The following is a 17984-nucleotide window of genomic DNA, read 5'->3' as shown; positions in this document are numbered from 1 at the left end:
GCCGGAATTGAATCCAGGTCCCTGACGTTGTAAGGCAGCAGTGCTAACCATTGTGCTACCATGCCGCCCCTGTACCAGGACACGCAGACATCACAGAGTTACGCAATCTATCTTCATTTAAATAACATAGGTGAGTAGGACATTCAATATTGTGTCATGTTCCAGTATGAAATTTGAGTCAATACCTTTAAAAATTTTGAACACAGCCTATTAAAGTGACCATGCAAATCATGTGACCTTTTGGCTTCTAAGCTCTAGACAGTCCTGAGTCATAAGCAAATATATGGATATTCAGACCAATCCAGAGAATTCACACTTCCCTTTGTTTAAGGATGCACCGTCAACAAAAGAACAATTGGATTCTTTCTGTTTCACCATGGACAAAAGTAATATTGAAATTCAATGTGTATTAGACTAATGGATTCCCATCAGCCTTCCATTATATTGTGAAGATTCTGCACCCTCTCCTTTCCTTCTCCCCTATGTACTGTATGGATGGTATGTTTTGTCTGTAGAGCTTGCAAGAACAATACTTTTCACTGTATACCAATACATGTGAAAATAATAAATCTAATCAAATCAAATGGTCTCTCATCTGACCTAGACTGAGCAAATTTCAAAGTGTTAAACACAACTTAGGAGGTGTAGTCAATACACACCATCCGCTTTTTGGAAAAATGACTTTAAACTTGTACAAATCACATGATGTGGAAGCCATTTTGTGGTCTACTTGAAACATTAAGCAAGAGGCTAGCCATCAGACAGTCATCTAAGCAGCTGCAAATCAACTGTGCAGTCAAGGCAATTAATAGTCATCCGACGGCAGTGGGAGCAGGACTCTGCCCAACCTGTTCCAACAGCAGACAAGCTCCCTGCTTCTGCCTTGTGTCTGACTGGAAGGAAGAAATGTAGAGATGAACCTTTTGGTTAGCCAAAGAGGGTGTGATAGTTTAAAGAATTTTATAGGTCACAGAGCTGGGGATTTGAATCAATTAGTCAACAAATCAAATCGAAATCTCAATAATGCATCATAACACTGGATGCCATGACTATCAGGCTTCCACCACTCTTGGCATTACTGAGGTGCAAGTGGGAGGCTATATTGCCTTTCATTTTGATGGAAGCATCGAATATTAGATGCCATTTGTGCTCAAAAATCCAGGAATTGGCAGGCAAGGAGAAACTGGCAGTGCAATTCACAAAGAAATTTCCACTACCTTCAGCATGGATGATGCCAAGGTGCAAAGGGAAACTGGTGTAACACAAGCTGAAATGCCAAGGCCCAGACTTCCACCTTCGACAGGAAACACAAGTAGAGCTATTTCCCAATTTTGCAATCTCCCCTTCTGCCCAGCAGTGCCTACCCTTGCCATTTCCATCATGGGATGGCAGTGGCAGACTGGAGTAGAGGTTGTCGTCCCTGAAGCAGGCTGGAAGTAGAAATAGAAGCGATGGATGGATGCTGAGGCAGGCAGGTTAGAAGTCCCCTGGGACATTTGCCCAGTCCTGTAGATGCTAGTGAAGCCCCCTAACCTCACCCTTACACTCTCACCTCAATACCCTTCACATCTCTGCCACACACCCACATGCTCATTCACACCTAGTGCCCACCCTATACCCACTCACCCAGTATCCACTACTGTTGAGAACTATTGAGCCCTTATTATAACATTGGGAAGTCTTTGAAATCTCATAAAATTGTCAAGAAAACCAAATATCTATTCAAAACCACTTCAATAAAAAATCCTAAGTGTTCATAAAACTATTATGATAAATAAACTCTCAGTCTCCTTGACAACTGTGTCAGCAACCCATCCTGAGCTGAATCAATTAGTGGGATTTGGAATCAAGCAGGCAAAATGAGATTCTAATAACTATCAACAACTCCACCCGAGCTGAATCCATTGTCTTATACAGCAGGTGGTAATTATTGAGCTGCCCAAATCCCAAAGGGAAACTTGGACAAAGTATCACAATGTTTTGCAACTTAACATTTTGTGAAAAAGTACATGCACTTAAGTCAGGAGCAAGAATTGCAAAATACTTTTGGAGGCTTTAATTATTAAATTTAAACATTTAACAACAAAAAGAACGCACAAGATGGCATTTACATACTTAAAATAGTTCTACAAATATTTCTCAGACGATTTCTGCTTAGTTAAATTCAGAGCTAAACACATCTTTTTAGGCAACAGTCCCTATAGATTTTAAATCTATAAAAATCCTAGTAAGGTTACCTCAATGCATCCTTGTTGCTAATCAATGAAAAGAATAAATCACAGGGGACCACTGACACAATCAAATCCAAATATCACTAGTGTTCAATGCAGGAAAATGCTTTATGAAATATTGTACTCTAAAGCATCTGAACATTTTTCCACTTTCACAACGCTGGCCAATTTAATGGTCCCTTACCGTTGAAGAACAAAGCTATATCAATCACAGCATCAAAACAGGTTTAACTTTTCACATAGCGTTCCATTATTTATATGTGAAGTTGGTGACATCTTTTGAATAACCTGTCAAGAAGTTTCAGACTCCAGACGAGAGATCCTCCATGGTTCCCAACTCCTCTGAGCTGCTATGAGCCACATCGTATTCAGAGGCTGATGTGACATCATTAAAATTGTAGGGAGTTCAGAGATGGCCAGACCTATACTGGAACCAGCAAGATTGGGAGTGGTGAATGCAGGCTCACTACCGTCGCCCCTATCCTGCGCTGCTCAAAGATTCCAGTGATGGGAAAGGTGTTGGGAAGCCAAGAATCAGGTCCCACTTGTCATTTTTAAAGCCCACCCACCTCCATTCAACACAAATGGGGGTATAAAAGTCCAGCCGTAGGTCTCCAAATGTACAATATTGTTTGCATTCACCCTCAATGTATAAATCAATCTGACGATTGAGAGACAGTAGAGGGATCGATTGGCTTAATGATGGGTGTCATCAATGTGCTTGTGCAAACTGGCATGTTTTTGGATGAAGTCACTGAGGAGCAGCTTGTAGTTGAGAAATAGGTGGAGCCCAAGCATACAGCCTTGGGGAATACCAAAGGGTATGGGAAGAAGGTACTAATGGCGATTCTCTGGCTACAATCAGATTGATGAGAATGGAATTGGGCGAGTGTCATCTTACCCAGCTGGATGACAGTGGTGAGCCATTAGAGGAGGATGGCATGATCAATTATGTTGAAGGCTGCAGAGAGATGATTAAGGGATAGTTTGCCCTTTCTATCTATCCATGTCCATCTATCATTTTCAGGGTCAGGTCAACCACTCAATCATCAACAGTGATCGAGAATAGTGTGTTCTGCCTGTCTCAGGTAACCAATTATTGACTCTGTTGTGCAGAAGGGTGACTGGGCTTCAATTTGAGATATGAACCACCTTTACTCCAGAGATTCCATTTACCTTTCGAAGAAGTATAAAGAATTTCTGTCTGTAATGAAATATAATGAATGTAACTGCACATAATCATAGAATGTTGAGAGATATTAATACTCTAATTTGTTGTTTTGTCACCTCTTAATTCAGAGAAATACTGTTTATCTATCCCACGAAGTTTCTAATGACCAGTGTTGCAGCAGAGTTTATATGCTGCCAATGTCGGCCATATGACTAGGGAAGAACCAGTATGTAAAGAACCAAAGTTTTAAAACTGTGACAAGTAGGATTCGGAGGGTAAACTTACAGAGGGTTGATCAATGTATGAAATTGACTTCTAAGCAAGACAGTGGAGGGAGAAACCCCTGGATCATTTAACAACTGGATGTTGTGATGGGGATAAAATAGGTTTATTCCTGGATGAATAAACTAGAATGGCCGAATGGTCCTCCACATTTAACAAACTGCAGTACAAAATTCAGTTCCGAGTGAATTATGTAATATTTTTAAAAAGCTTTAAAAACTCATTGGAATCTTTTGTATAATTATTGAATTCTAAGACTTTTTTTCAGTTGTTCAGGTTTCTAAAATAAATATAAAACTGATCAATTCAAAACAACACAAGTTGTTTAAAATTTGAATTTTATTGCATGTAACAAAAACAAATGTGGCCTCGGGTCCAACATCCTCTCAATTACCAGCCATCAAATTCAGTCCATACCTTATTCAATACCATCAATAATTAAAAATACTTCAATTCACAGTTAAAACAAAGATTTTGTACATGGTTCACAACAAAACTGTGCTAAAAAGGTAAGACTTTAGCAGCAACATTGAAAAAGGTAAAACAGCAATAATTTTTCTCAGATTAGTTACTAGTTAATAAATATGTGTCAAAACAATTTAATTTGCAACAGAAGGCTTATTTCAGAAAAAAATAAAATAAAAAGGGACAGATCTCTTATGTAGAAGCCTGGGTGTTTCAAGACTGGAGCAAAGCAACTTTGAACCATTTGAACCACCAGAACATTACCACCTTTAGGAGTGCTATTTTCACACCTTTAAAAAAAATCTGATTTAAAAACCCCCCACAAAAGTCAAAGTAGAACCTCTAACTTTTGCAGGTAAAGTTCTACATTAGATGACAACGGGATAAGTGTATTGTAGCACAAGACAGGGGAGTCAAACTACCACGAGCAAAGTAAGAAATGGCACAAGTACTTTCAATATTACAATAAAGGAATGAAAGGTGAAATAACGCTGGCGCTTATGGCATCTTCCAAAAATCTATGAAGCTACGATTATTGCAGTATCATTCCTGTCACTGTACAAATTCAGGGGACAAATTGGAAAGTTCTGTGGTCATTTGCAGATGTAGCAAACACACACATATTTGCTTTTCTTAATCAACTCAAATTATGTCCACTAAAATTTCTTGAATTTTACAGTCAACTCTCATATCCCTACATTAATAGTGAGAGATTGATTCTGCAATGCTAGTGTTATACATTGCACAATCAAAGGATTAGAAATAGCTTCAAAACAATGTTAGCATCAATGGGCTTTCACCAACGATCACTTATCATCACATCACACTATCCGTGTCTGCTACTGGAAGCTATCTACCAGTTTATTTGGGAGCTATTTGATAAACGCTTGTCTGAGCCAACGGACATCGGGTAGCTGGAGAACTTAGTCACAGAATGAAGAAACAAAAAGTGAAGGGTATAAGCACAATCCTTAATGTTTGATGGTGAAGATAATTGGATATTAAAGTCCTAATTTATCAATTTAGCAACCCATTTCTTGAAATCTGAATTCAGGTTTTCCATCATTTCCTCTTTTTACTCCAAAATTATAACAATTTTACCATATAACCATGATCCAGATATAGCCCAAGCCATTACTTTCCATAAAGAGGAAAAAGGAAAGTCACCTTTTTCAAATACAGTGCTGCAACAGACAGATCTAACTCCATTCTTAGTTAACAGTACATTATAACCCACTTTAATAATTGTACAGCACAAATTTTACAACCTACCAATGGTAGAATTGATGAGAACTCCGTCAGGAAGAGGCTATGAACCTAAAAACAAATTATAAAGACTCCATTCTTATTCATTTTGATTTTTCTTCTCATAAATAGGATGTAATAAAGGAGTCACACTTTTCTTTAAGCAGCGTGTGGCGATTCCTTTCTAATAAATGCTGTGACATTTCTAAAGAGACATAAAATGTGCTGGAAAATATTACAATAAAATGCGAAGTGATACATCCTACACTGCAAAGTTCAACAACTAAAATAAATGTATTGTGACAATTCCCATTAGTGTTCAGAGATAACAGTTAATTAATTTTAATCAGGGAAGAGGTAGAAGCAAAGGGGATGAGGAGGAAGGGGCTAACGGCTACTTGTCAGAGACCACACTATAATGCAACTTAATCATCTTTACAGCATGGAATCGTTTCAGTGACAGACACAGCAGATCTGAGGCAGATAGGTTCTCTGTTTTACTTGCAGTTTTATATTTTCACGAGTAATATCAACTGAAATATTATCAACTAGTGGAATTTAGTATGTAGAGAAGAGGTGCTCAATGATAATTTTCAAAAACATGGCTACATCCATGGAGCCTGGAACTATCACACCGGAATTTAAACCACTTCTGTATGATTAAGATTCCAACCGTAACTGTCTCATTGAAGGAAACGTTAAGTATGGTGCATCATACAGAATGGAGGAGAAAAGGAGCGAAAGTATTCATTGGAAGCTGTATTGTCCACATTGCTAGTGATCAGTTTCTTTCAACTCATCCCCCCAATGTCAGGAAAACGTATATTGCAGGTAGAAGCAAAAATATTACAATAAACAAATCAGTTACTTGGTCTCTGAGATATAACTTTTGCAAAGTAATTCTATCAGTTAGTGTTACAGCTGGAAATAGATGATGATGTGAACTGCCCAGAAAAAAAACAGACTTTGTTCTTCTGCCCCTGCACCCAAACCCCTGGAGGGATTTTGAATTTAAAGCCCATCGATCATTGTACACAACCTAATAGAGGGGATATAGCCTGAATTTTCTGACTAAGTATGCCCAACATATTTTGCTAAACAAGTCATTTAATACTTTTTGCATAATAACTGGAAACAAAGCCTTATAACCTCCTCATTCTATATAACTGATTTTGCAGCATCAGTAATGCTACCAGATCATCACAGTCAGAACACAGTGAAGAGCTATTTCAAACATCCCCATCACGAAAGTGGAAACTCAAATTCAACCAGAAAGGCATTCCAATACAACAGAGGAATATCTGGTAGCAACAGTCACCTGTCAGGATATTGTCTACTCTCCTCATTTTCTCTACCAGCAGTGAAATTCAATTTGATTCATGCAATGCCTTTTTTTGTGAAATTTGGGGTTCTGACAAATAGACATAAATTCCCTCATGGAATTACTTGCCAGCATCTTTCATTTTAGTCAATTGGCTGGATTTTCAAGGCAGGGAGGAACCTAATGTCCAGATAATTTCCAGGTTCTGACCTTGCACTGCATGTGTTGCTCACGGGACACAATCTTCAAATGTATATACCTTAACTAGGCTAGTGGCAAGCTTGGTAGCCAATTCACGACGTGAGCTCTGTCACGGGATGGGAGCTGCCTGCTGAGCACGTGCGTCAAAGGCAGATGGCAAGTATGACAGGGCCTGTCCTACTGTCCTTTACTGAATAGAGGAGGCAGTACATTAGAGGGCCAACAGTCTCACCATACACAAAAGTGGCCAAATGACCAAATAAAAAGCTCTTGGCCTAACTGGGAACAAAATCCATGGTGGCAAAAATTTATCATAAAACAATATTTCAGTGCCCTTGCATTGAACCCAACAGCTGAACACTAATGTGCAGCAGACTGTCTGCTTGTGGTACTCTGTGAATTGAAAATCAACTTCTGCCCTTCCCAGCCCATTAAGTAACTCCTCACAAAGCTTAAAGGGCACCTAATCTGAGGCACACACGTTCACAATCAATCCACCCCTTCCCACCATCCCTCTCCCTTGCTTTGAAAATTCCAGCACGTCCCAGATAGCGCTCTGGGTTATGGGTCATGAGCACCAGCTGGATTGGGATACTGAGACTTTTCAGGAGCGCTATTTTCAAAGATGCCTGTTTGTGTTTTTGCCACCACAAGCGACTGAAAATCCCAGCCAATATTGATCTGCATCAGGTTCATTCAGTTATTGCCTCTAAAATGAAGAAATTCAACATTTGGGTTCCCAAAAGCAAAAGAATCTTTAAAAGAAAATCCACATTATTTTTCTCTGTGAACAAGTAGGATACATCAGGTCATATAACATGGTCATTCCATATATTAAAAAAAACTACTTATTGATTAATTAATTCTCAACCAACATATTAAAGCAGATTATGTACATCTATTTTGCTTTGTTTGTGGGACCTTGCTGTACACAAAATAGCTGCCACATTTCCTCCAAGTGTGACTACTATTCAAAGGTACTTTATAGGTTGTAAGGCGCATTGGGATGCCTGAGGTTGCAAAAGGTGTGACATAGATGCAAGTTCTACTTTTCTTACTTGGCATTGTTTCATCCCGAGGAATTAAACACCAAGCTTTCCCAATTACAAGTATTTTGTCTTTCCTAATTAAAAAAAACAGTGTTTGCTGCTGAGTTTATCACACACAAATTCAGGGCAAAAAGATGAAACCTAAAAATCATCCTAATTGCAATAACATAAAAGCAAAATGCTGCAACTTCTGGAAATCGAAAATAAAAACAGAAAATGCTGGATAAACTCAGCAGGTCTGGCAGCATCTGTGGAGAGAGAAACAGAGCTAACATTCTGAGTCCATATGACCCTTCTGCAGAGCTGGGCCAGTCCTGAAGAGTCATATGGACTCGAAACATTAACTCAGTTTCTCTCTCCACAGATGGTATTATAATTACGGTCTCCAACTGTCCTCCCATCCTCTAACAAAACAACATGCAAAAAGATGCAGACTTAACTTGTGAAAAACATGTTTTCATAACCCAAAGCACTATGTTCTAGTTTGGACGGAATCCATACTTTTCGTTCTTCCAAAAGTGGACAAATATTGTATATTCTATATAAAATCCACATTAATAAAAGGCTTTAGCTTCTATGCAATTATGCAGTAGTTAATATTCACCAGTTAGGTAGAGGTCCTAGGTTAAAAAAGTTTTTCCTCTCCCAAATTCCATCCTCCAGCATCCCCCCCATCCGCCACCAACCAATATTTTTCTTGCAGCAAGTTTGTTTCGGTTTATTTGAAATGTTTTTTAAAAGTTCCTCCTTCATTGCCACCCAAGTACAAAACACCAATCTGTATTTAACTGACTGTTAATTTGAGATACCGCAGCTATATCTTACATTTACTGACTTGGGAGCTCTGGATAACTATGCTCGTGTTTAACTTTAAAGTGCTATAATGTCACATGTTCAAGTCTTCCATCACCACAGTGGCTTCTGTAGATGAATTGTTATTCACGCAAGCCATTTATCAGATGAAAAATCACTATCATTGGATTAATCTTTATGCCCCAGAATTACAATCTGAATTTATAACATAAAAGCATAAAATAAATGTGTGGAACGGGATTTAAAATATTTCAGAACTACAATCTTTGAATATTGTCATTCTTTAAAGTGTATCTTCTTCCAAAGCTCACGCAAATTAGTTGTTGCGGTTGTCTTAGTAATTTTATATTACCTTGTCTTGGTTCTTTTTGGGGTAAGTAAATGCAATTTTTTAAAAATCATATAGTACTACAAGGTTTGCAATGTAACTGTATTTGTATACAGTGGAGGGATACCACAACTTCCCAAATTAAAAACATTTTATGCAGTTTGTGTAAGGAATACCTCTCCCAACTGTGCAGGAGCTGTCCAGGCAAAAAATTGCAAATTTTCTGTGACTTGACATTTAAAAGCTGTAGTATTGCTAATTAGTATATCTATTTTAAGTTTTTTTTTTTAGTTTATTAGTGTCATAAGTAGGCTTACATTAACACTGCAATGAAGTTACTGTGAAAATCCCCTAGTTGCCACACTCCGGTGCCTGTTTGGGTGAGGGAGAATTTAGCATAGCCAATGCACCTAACCAGCCCGTCCTTCGGACTATGGGAGGAAACCGGAGCACTCGGAGGAAATCCTTGCAGACACGGGGAGAACATGCAGACTCCGCAAAGATAGTAACCCAAGCCAGGAATCGAACCTGGATCCCTGGCACTGTGAGACAGCAGTGCTAACCACTGTGCCGCCCCTATAGTTTATAGTATGCAATGTCCTAATTCTGCAAACAGAACAGTAATTCCATTTCTGTATCTAACAATACAGTTATTGAAGTTCAGGAAGAAAATCCAGCTTCGTGATTATTTTGGACCATGGGCTTAGTGCACTAAGAAGCATTGCATCTTTTAGTAATTTTAACAACTAAAGATATGCTTTCAACATTGGGGTAAGCACAATAGATTCTTTACAGCACAACTTCTGAAACAGACGATGCCAATTTTACATCAAAAATTTGCCAACAAACTCTTTGCAAAAGATCAAATATTGAGTTTGAATTTAAAGTTGTGGTAATATCCTGAAACTTGGTATCAATGCAAATGCATCTCTGAATAATTCTCTATTCAGACCAATACGTTAGCTCTGACGTGGGACTATGCAGCTTCTTTTAAATTGCGCTGATTTCTTCTGATTTTTGAAGCTTCATACAAATGGAAAACTATGAGATTTGTGATTCAAAACATTCAATTTCAAAAATTCATGTCTTGGAGTGCACTAAAAACTAAAGTACTTTGATTAATTAACTTGGACAGCTAAAACAGTTGCCTGTTTGCTAATTTTAAAGGTTACAGTAAGACAAGTAAAATTTGTTTATAAAGAATAAAGTAACCATTCACATGGCATTGTTTTCTAGTATTTCTTATCCAAGTAAAATGCCTGATCAGGGTTGATCCAGACCCCTTTCTGTTGACCCAAGATTAGAACAGAAAGATGCCTGCTGTTGGTTTTTCAAAAGCAAAATATTTAAATATTACAGTATTTTGACACACTTACTAAAACAACCTTGAAAGCCTTGTTCATACCATGGTTAATTACTACTGTTTGGAAAATCCACTTTAAATTATGACTCAGTGTGTTTGGACTCAAATATTAGGGAAGCTTGACAAACAAACGCTGCATAAATATAGCACACTGAGCAAAACAGAAAAGGTAACTTCTGAAATCTGGCAGTACAAGCAAAATTATGGTCGACAAGCATTTGAAAGGCGATGCCACTTCGGTGAAGGACAGCTGAGAAATTGCAACTTTGTGCAATCTTTCTGGAACAAAGAATCACTAAATGTAAATGCATTGAAAAATGCACGCAGTTAGCAAAACTTTATTCCCTGAGACTAAGGTTTCGGGTATGCTTCAATAGTGCAGAAGATAGAACCTTTTTCCAACAAGAAAATTGATTTTATGCCTTCTGAATTTGATGGGATTAAGCACAGTCTGTGTCTTCGTTGTGTAACATCAACAGTGTAGTAAGACTTTTCCTTTCTGAATTTACTCTCATTCAACATAGTATCTTTGTGAATTCAAAGCCATGATTTTGATGAATGCAGAAATCTTGATCACTCTTGAATTATAAAAACAACTCTACAAAAATCTGCTTCTTTAAAATACATTTTGGAAAATATCTTTAGAAGTACCTGTGGCTTTCAGTAGCGATCAAGAGCATGTAGGAAAGATACTGATGTATCGACTTGATTTTGCTCAAGCTCATAACTGAACAGTGTTGGGCTTAAAACAGACATGGTATTGGTCACATTTCCGTATAAAAACAATTAGCTTCTACAGCAATTTACACCATAGTTCTCATCAAATTGGTTCTGCTTGGATTTTAGTCTGAAATATATAGTACACAATTTAACAAACTCAAAGGAAAGGGATAGTGTCTCTTTAAAAAAATACAGATGACTCAAATGTATAAAAACAATGGTTGCCATCAACTCATGAATGATTTCTGTTTAAAGCTGCAGTACTCTCTTGAAAATGCGTCAATGTCGCCAATACAATATAGATAACTTCCTTTCCACTTACTTAGGTTTCCAAACAAAATGTTAATCAAAAATAAATTGAAAATAATTTTTCAAAATACAATTTTAACATCCAGAAACAAAAGACAAAACTTGCAGAATTTTGTAAAAGGTGCAGTAAATTGCTAAGACATAGATGCAAGTGTCAACATATAAAGATTTCATAACTTACGTTCTCCACTTATCTGCCCAATCTATTAGTACAGTTCTAACTGGTTAATTAATTTAATAACGAGGCAACCAGTTTTGCACTTGGTACATTTCTTAAATTCTGCTTACAAAATTAGAGCATTTCATGAAAGACTGACATTGCAGGTCCCCACCTTAGCGTCAAACATAAAAGTAAAAAAAAAAGCAGATTTAAAGATAAACCACATTTATAAATAAAGGACTTGGAAATGCACCATTTGTTACAAAACAGTGCCTGTTATTTCCCAATTAACTCTTTCAACGCTGGACTCCTATGGAAATAACATTTCTGGATTAATCTTTTGAGTACTGAAAGACACTTACAGGTTTCAACATATGCAGACATTTTTGTTTAGAATTAAATGTAAAACTGATATTCTATTTTATGTGTATTATAAAACGGAATTCCAGGAATACAAACACCCACAGGATTCCTTAGCTCAAACTGTTCTTAGAACAAACATCTTAATGTGACAATTTTAACTTTAGAGCCAAAATGTGATTTCAGTACTCAAAGGCTCATCGCATTAGAACAAAATGCATTGTATTTTTATATATATATTTGTAAATACACCATTCTTAAAAAGTTACTCAGCATACTGTGGAGGAATATAACTCTTTTAACAAAATATAGGTTAAAAATAATCTGATTTGGTTAAAACACACTAAGTATAGCTACTGCCTGCGCTGAAAGAGTTGATAAAAAAAGGAATACTGTAGCTATAAACAGAGCTATTTCTCATCTAACATCCTGCATTTCTAAATGCCAGTTCCAGCTTTTGGAAGAATGAAAAATCTCCATCAGACAGTTATTTTGGGCGGGGCAGGGCATAAAGGGAAAGGAATGAAGGAAAGAAGTGAAATGTGCAAGGATCTGTCCTCTTTCACTGTGCAAAGTTTTTGAAATAAAGTTTCAAGCACACAACTTAAAAATGTATAATACAACTGAAACAGGTCCATTTTTCTGTCTTACAGATACAGTATCTTCTTCACTTATGAGATTCCTAGTTTGCTTTTAGAAATCCTACCGCCTTTTCGTTTTTGAGTTGATCAGCATCATTATGTCACTTGTAAGTTATAGTAACCATGTGAGTGAATTGTTAGTTCTCCTGGTCATACAGTGCGCTGCTCAACAAGAAGCTCATAGAGCTTCCTTCCTGTAGTGTTCCTAATAGTTTTAAAGCAAGTATTCACGTGCTTCACTCCACTGCAAAGCCACAAGTCTCCTCGACGGCTGTCAACAACTTCTCGTAAAGCTTCTCGTAGGACTCATAAGGAGGAATGTCTATACGGTTAAAGCTGAAGAGAGAGGGAACATTCAGTAAACGAATACACTGACAATATTGGCCACATGTGATTACATTCATCGGTGATCCACATAATAAACTAGCTAGTCCATTCAGACATTGAAAAATAATCTTAATGGGGCTCTGAATTTGTTCTGGAAAGGGATGTGACCCTATCATTAGCTTATGTGGAGCTGAGTTAAAGACATTATTGCTGGAATTTTACCGCCTCGCCCATCGCCGAGGCCAACGGAGGATGCCAGTATGCGAACCTCGCCCGCCCCGATTCTGGGGCGGGTGAGGCGGTAAAATTCTGGCGTATTACTCACTGGGTCAGAAAACAAATCCATTGAAAACAACATTCCACTGACTTATCATTCAATAGTAACTTTTTTGGAACAATATTACACAATAAATTAGGATGTCATGATTGAACAATCATGCTATAGTTCCAGCACAGCAAGCCAAATCCATTACTTGTAGGTTAACTATGCTGATGTACAATTTGGACCTTCAGAAACAGATTGTCATTAAATATGACTTGTCAACTCAGGAACTATCAAAGACTATAAATATGCATTTCTAGTAGTTACATAGTCATTTTTGAGCATAGTGGAAAGCAGACAAGTAATTTTACATAATCTATCATGATTGAATGACACAATTGATAAGCAATTGATTGGAGGGTCTCAGATATATGACTATTTACTTATTTTATTTGTATCACAAGTAGGTTTACATTAACACTGCAATGAAGTTACTGTGATAATTCCCTAGTTGCCACATTCCGGCACCTGTTCGGGTTACACTGAGGGAGAATTTAGTATGGCCAATGCACCTAACCAGCACGTCTTTCAGACTGTGGGAGGAAACCGGAGCACCCGGAGGAAACCCACACAGAGATGGGGAGAACATGCAAACTCTACACAGACAGTGACCCAAGCCAGGAATTGAACCCAGGTCCCTGACGCTGTGAGGCAGCACTGCTAACCATTGTGCATGTTACTTTGTTAACAGAAACTTACCAAGTATGTGCTTTGGGAAGGTTCTCTGTGTTGGCATCAATCAGATGGATGGTAAAAAGTCTTGGGCCTGCAGCACCTGTAGAACCTTACAAATACAAAATCTAGTTAAACCATACAGCAAATAACAAAACAGTTTTAACTTTGCAAAAGATAAGCAATGTGCAAGGTGAAAGAGTTTCAGTCAAATGAAAGAATTTGTGCTCTGCACCTAGTGTCAGAATCAAGGACCGTTAGGTAAAGCCTTGGCATAGCATGAAAATAGCTTAGAGCAAACAGAATGCCCACTGTATTTCATCATTTATGCTATAAAAACACAATGCTGAACAGTAGTGAATTAATCACAATCCAGGGACCAGTGGAGAAAGCAAATTCTGCAGTACCTGATTTCTGGCCAATGGATAACTCATTAAAGTTTTAAAGTTAATTTATTAGTATCACAAGTAGGCTTACACTAACACTGCAATGAAGTTACTGTGAAAATCCCCTAGTTGCCACACTCCAACACTTGTTCGAGTACACGGAGGGAGAATTTAGCATGGCCAATGCACCTAACCAGCGCGTCTTTCAGACTGTGGGAGGAAATCAGAGCACCCGGAAGAAACCCACGCAGACACGGGGAGAATGTGCAGACTCCACACAGAGAGTGACCCAAGCCGGGAATTGAACTTGGGTCCCTGTTGCTGTGAGGCAGCAGTGCTAACCACTGTGCCACCGTGCTGCCCTAAACCATAAATCAATAGGAGAAGATGCCCAATACTGGAATGCAACCCTACAATCACGCTACATCCAATCGTAAATGGCAATGGACAATTAAACAATGAAGTAACTAGTTTTTTTGAAACAGTATTACAGAATAAATTAGGATCCCACGATTGAACAATCCAGTTATGGCTTCAAGGACAGCAAGCCAAATCCACTATCTCTAAGTTAACAATTGAAGATACATTTATGATGTTCATAAAATGATTGCCACTAAATATAACTTATAAACAAAGGAATTTACAAAGACAATAATCATACATTTCTAACATGTTACACTGCCATTTTTGAACATGGGAGAGTAGGCAAGACATTTTATATATTAAAAGGTTGAAGGATATAATTGAAAATTATTGACTTGGTTACAGATGTACTCTATGAATGGTATGCTTTGTCTATAATAGCGCACAAAAAACAATACTTTTCACTGTATCCAATACATGTGACAATAATAAATCAAGTCAAAAATATATAAAACTGGCTAATAGAAAGCCTCATATTTCTAATGTAGGAGCAGAAGTATGCTATTCGGCCCATTGAGTCTGCTCCACCATTCAATGAGATCCTGCCTGATCAGATGTGATAATCTTCCACTTTCCCGCCTTATCCCCATAACCCTGGATTCCCTAACTGATGAAAAATCTGTCTATCTCAGCCTTGAACACACAATGGCTCAGCCTCTGCAGCCCTCTGTGGTAAAGAATTCCACAGATTCACTACCCTCAGAAGACATTCTTCCTCATCTGTGTTAAATGGGTGACCACTTACTCTGAGATTATGCCCTCTGGCCCTAGTTTCTCCCATGAGGGGAAACAACCTCTCAGCATCTACCCTGTCAAGCTCCCTGAGAATCATAAATCTCAATAAGGTCACCTCTCATTCTGCTAAACTCCAATGAGTACACAGGCCCAACCTACTGAATCGTTCCTTATAAGAAAATTCCCCCATACACAGGATCAACTTAATGAACCTTCTCTGGACTGCTTCAAATGCCAGTATGTCCTTCCTTAGATAAGGGGACCAAAACTGTTCATAGTATTTCAGGTGTGGTCTAACTATTGCCTTGTATAGTATTAGCAAAACATCCCTATTTTTATGCTCCATTCTTCTTTGAAGCCTTCCCTATTACATGCTGAACTTGCATGTTAGTTTTTTGAGATTTATGCACAAGGTCTCTCAAATCCCTCCGGACTGCAGTTTTCTGCAGACTTTCTAAATTTAAATAATATTCAGCTCCTTCATTCTTCCTACCAAAGTGCAAAACTTCACATATTCCTACTTTATATTCCATCTGCCAAATTTCTGCCTACTCATTTAACCTGCCTACATCCCTCTGTAGACTCTTTATATCATCTTCACCATTTGCCTTCACACCTATTTTTGTGTCATCTGCAAACTTGACGATAGTACATTCACTTCCTTCGTCCAAGTCATTTATATTGCAAATATGCCCAGTACAAAAAAACAACCCTGCAATCCTGTCCCATCCAGTCATAAATAGCAGTGGATAACCAAACTAATAACCAGAGGAGTTAGCCTCTTGAACAACCCCACTTGGAATGATGGTGGAGCTTAGCATGCAAGTGCAAAAGTTATGACTAATTCATGTGCGGCCACGTTCAGCCAGAAGCTTCGAGTGGATAATTAATCTCAGCTTTCCCCTGACGTTCTCACCACAAATGCCAGTCTTCTGTCAGTACGGTTCACTCCAAAATAAATCAAGAAATGACTGTGTGCACTGGAGCCAGCCCTGATAACATTTCAGCTGTAGCGCTGAAGACTGTACTTCACAAACAGCTGCGCCACTAGCCAAACTGCTCCGATCCATGTCCAACTCCCTCTAATCTAACCTCCATCCTTCCACAGCACTGAAACAACCCAAACCAAAGTCACAAATGACATCTTTGAGACTGTTTTCATGGTGTTTTTTAAGTTTATTATTAGTGTCACAAGTAGACTTACATTGACACTGCAATGAAGTTACTTTGATAATCTCCTAGTCGCCACACTCCAGCGCCTGTGGGAGTATTCAGCATGGGCAATGCACCTAACCAGCACATCTTTTGGACTGTGGGAGGAAACCGGAGCACCTGGAGGAAATCCATGCAGATGTGGGGAGAACGTGCAGACTCCACACAGACAGTGACCCAAGCCGGGAATCAAACCCAGGCCCCTGGCACTGTGAGGCAGCAGTGCTAACCACCGTGCCACCCTGTGTTCTATCTCTCCTTAATGTTCCACAATTATTACTGACTATACAGTCTTCCTTCCAATGCTTCTCCATTGCTCTGTTCTATTAGAATACCTTCTTGTGAATGAGTTCATAAGGGTGGCACAGTGGTTAGCACTGCTGCATCACCATACCAGGGACCCAGGTTTGATTCTGGCGTTGGGTGACTGCGTGGAGTTTGCACGTTCTCCCCGTATCGGTGGGGGTTTCCGCCAGGTGTTCCGATTTCTTCCCACAGTCCAAAGATGTGCAGGTTAGGTGGATTGGTAATGCTAAATTGCCCCTTCAAGTGTCCAAAGATGTGTAACTTGGGTGGATTAGCCAAGGTAAATGAGCAGGGGTATGGCAGAGAGAAGGATCTGGGTGGGATGCTCTTTCAGAGAGTTTGCACTGTAGGGATACTATGGTTCTATGTGAATGTAGTCACTGTATCTCCAAGAATGGCTTCTTTTCACAGTGCCACACCACCACCAGAAGATTCATCCTTGCCCCCAGCTCCATTCCTCCATCTCACTCAACTGGCCCATCAACACCCACTGCACTATCAAACTATTGGCCCAATATACACTTCTGAATGAGTGTCAAATTCTTCCAATTCTAAGCCACACCAAAATCTTTGTTGATTACACCTGCCTTCCCAGTCATCCGCTAAATAGATTGTAAACCTTGACATACTGTTCAACTGAGGCACAAATTTGTGTACCACATGGCCTCACATACATCAACGACAGAAATGCTAATCAGTCAGAATAATGGGGAATACTCCCCTGCTTGTCTTTGAATAGCTGCATGAGGTATTTATATATGGGCTGATGGTAGACATATGGCAGGTGAAAATTAATGCAGAGAAATTTGAAGTGATACATTATGGTAGAAAGAATGAGGAGAGACAATATAAAATAAAGGGTGTATTTCTAAAAGGGGTTCAGGATGAGAGGAACCTCAGGATATATGCGCACAAAAGCGGGTTGAGAAAATGGTTAATAAG

General features: G+C 38.6%; 1 protein-coding gene across 3 annotated transcripts in view; it reads right to left on the bottom strand.

Moving 5' to 3' along the window:
* Positions 1 to 4017: 4017 nt before the first annotated feature.
* The window catches only part of smurf1 (SMAD specific E3 ubiquitin protein ligase 1), a 129732-nt gene continuing 115765 nt past the window's right edge, over positions 4018 to 17984 (bottom strand). For 2 of the 3 annotated variants that reach the window (XM_078240138.1, XM_078240140.1), the window contains 2 exons: positions 14008 to 14092; positions 4018 to 12995 (listed from right to left, as the gene is read on the bottom strand). In XM_078240138.1, coding sequence (XP_078096264.1) covers positions 12896 to 12995; positions 14008 to 14092 — 185 coding nt within the window. In that variant the 3' untranslated portion in view covers positions 4018 to 12895. The remainder of the gene's footprint in view (positions 12996 to 14007; positions 14093 to 17984) is intronic. The other variant, XM_078240139.1, reaches the window with a different exon arrangement.

This window comes from Mustelus asterias, chromosome 23 (genome assembly GCF_964213995.1).
Source record: "Mustelus asterias chromosome 23, sMusAst1.hap1.1, whole genome shotgun sequence".
Classification (NCBI taxonomy): Eukaryota; Metazoa; Chordata; class Chondrichthyes; order Carcharhiniformes; family Triakidae; genus Mustelus; species Mustelus asterias.
Note: the sequence above shows the minus strand (reverse complement) of the source record. Positions and strands in the feature narration are given on the sequence as shown.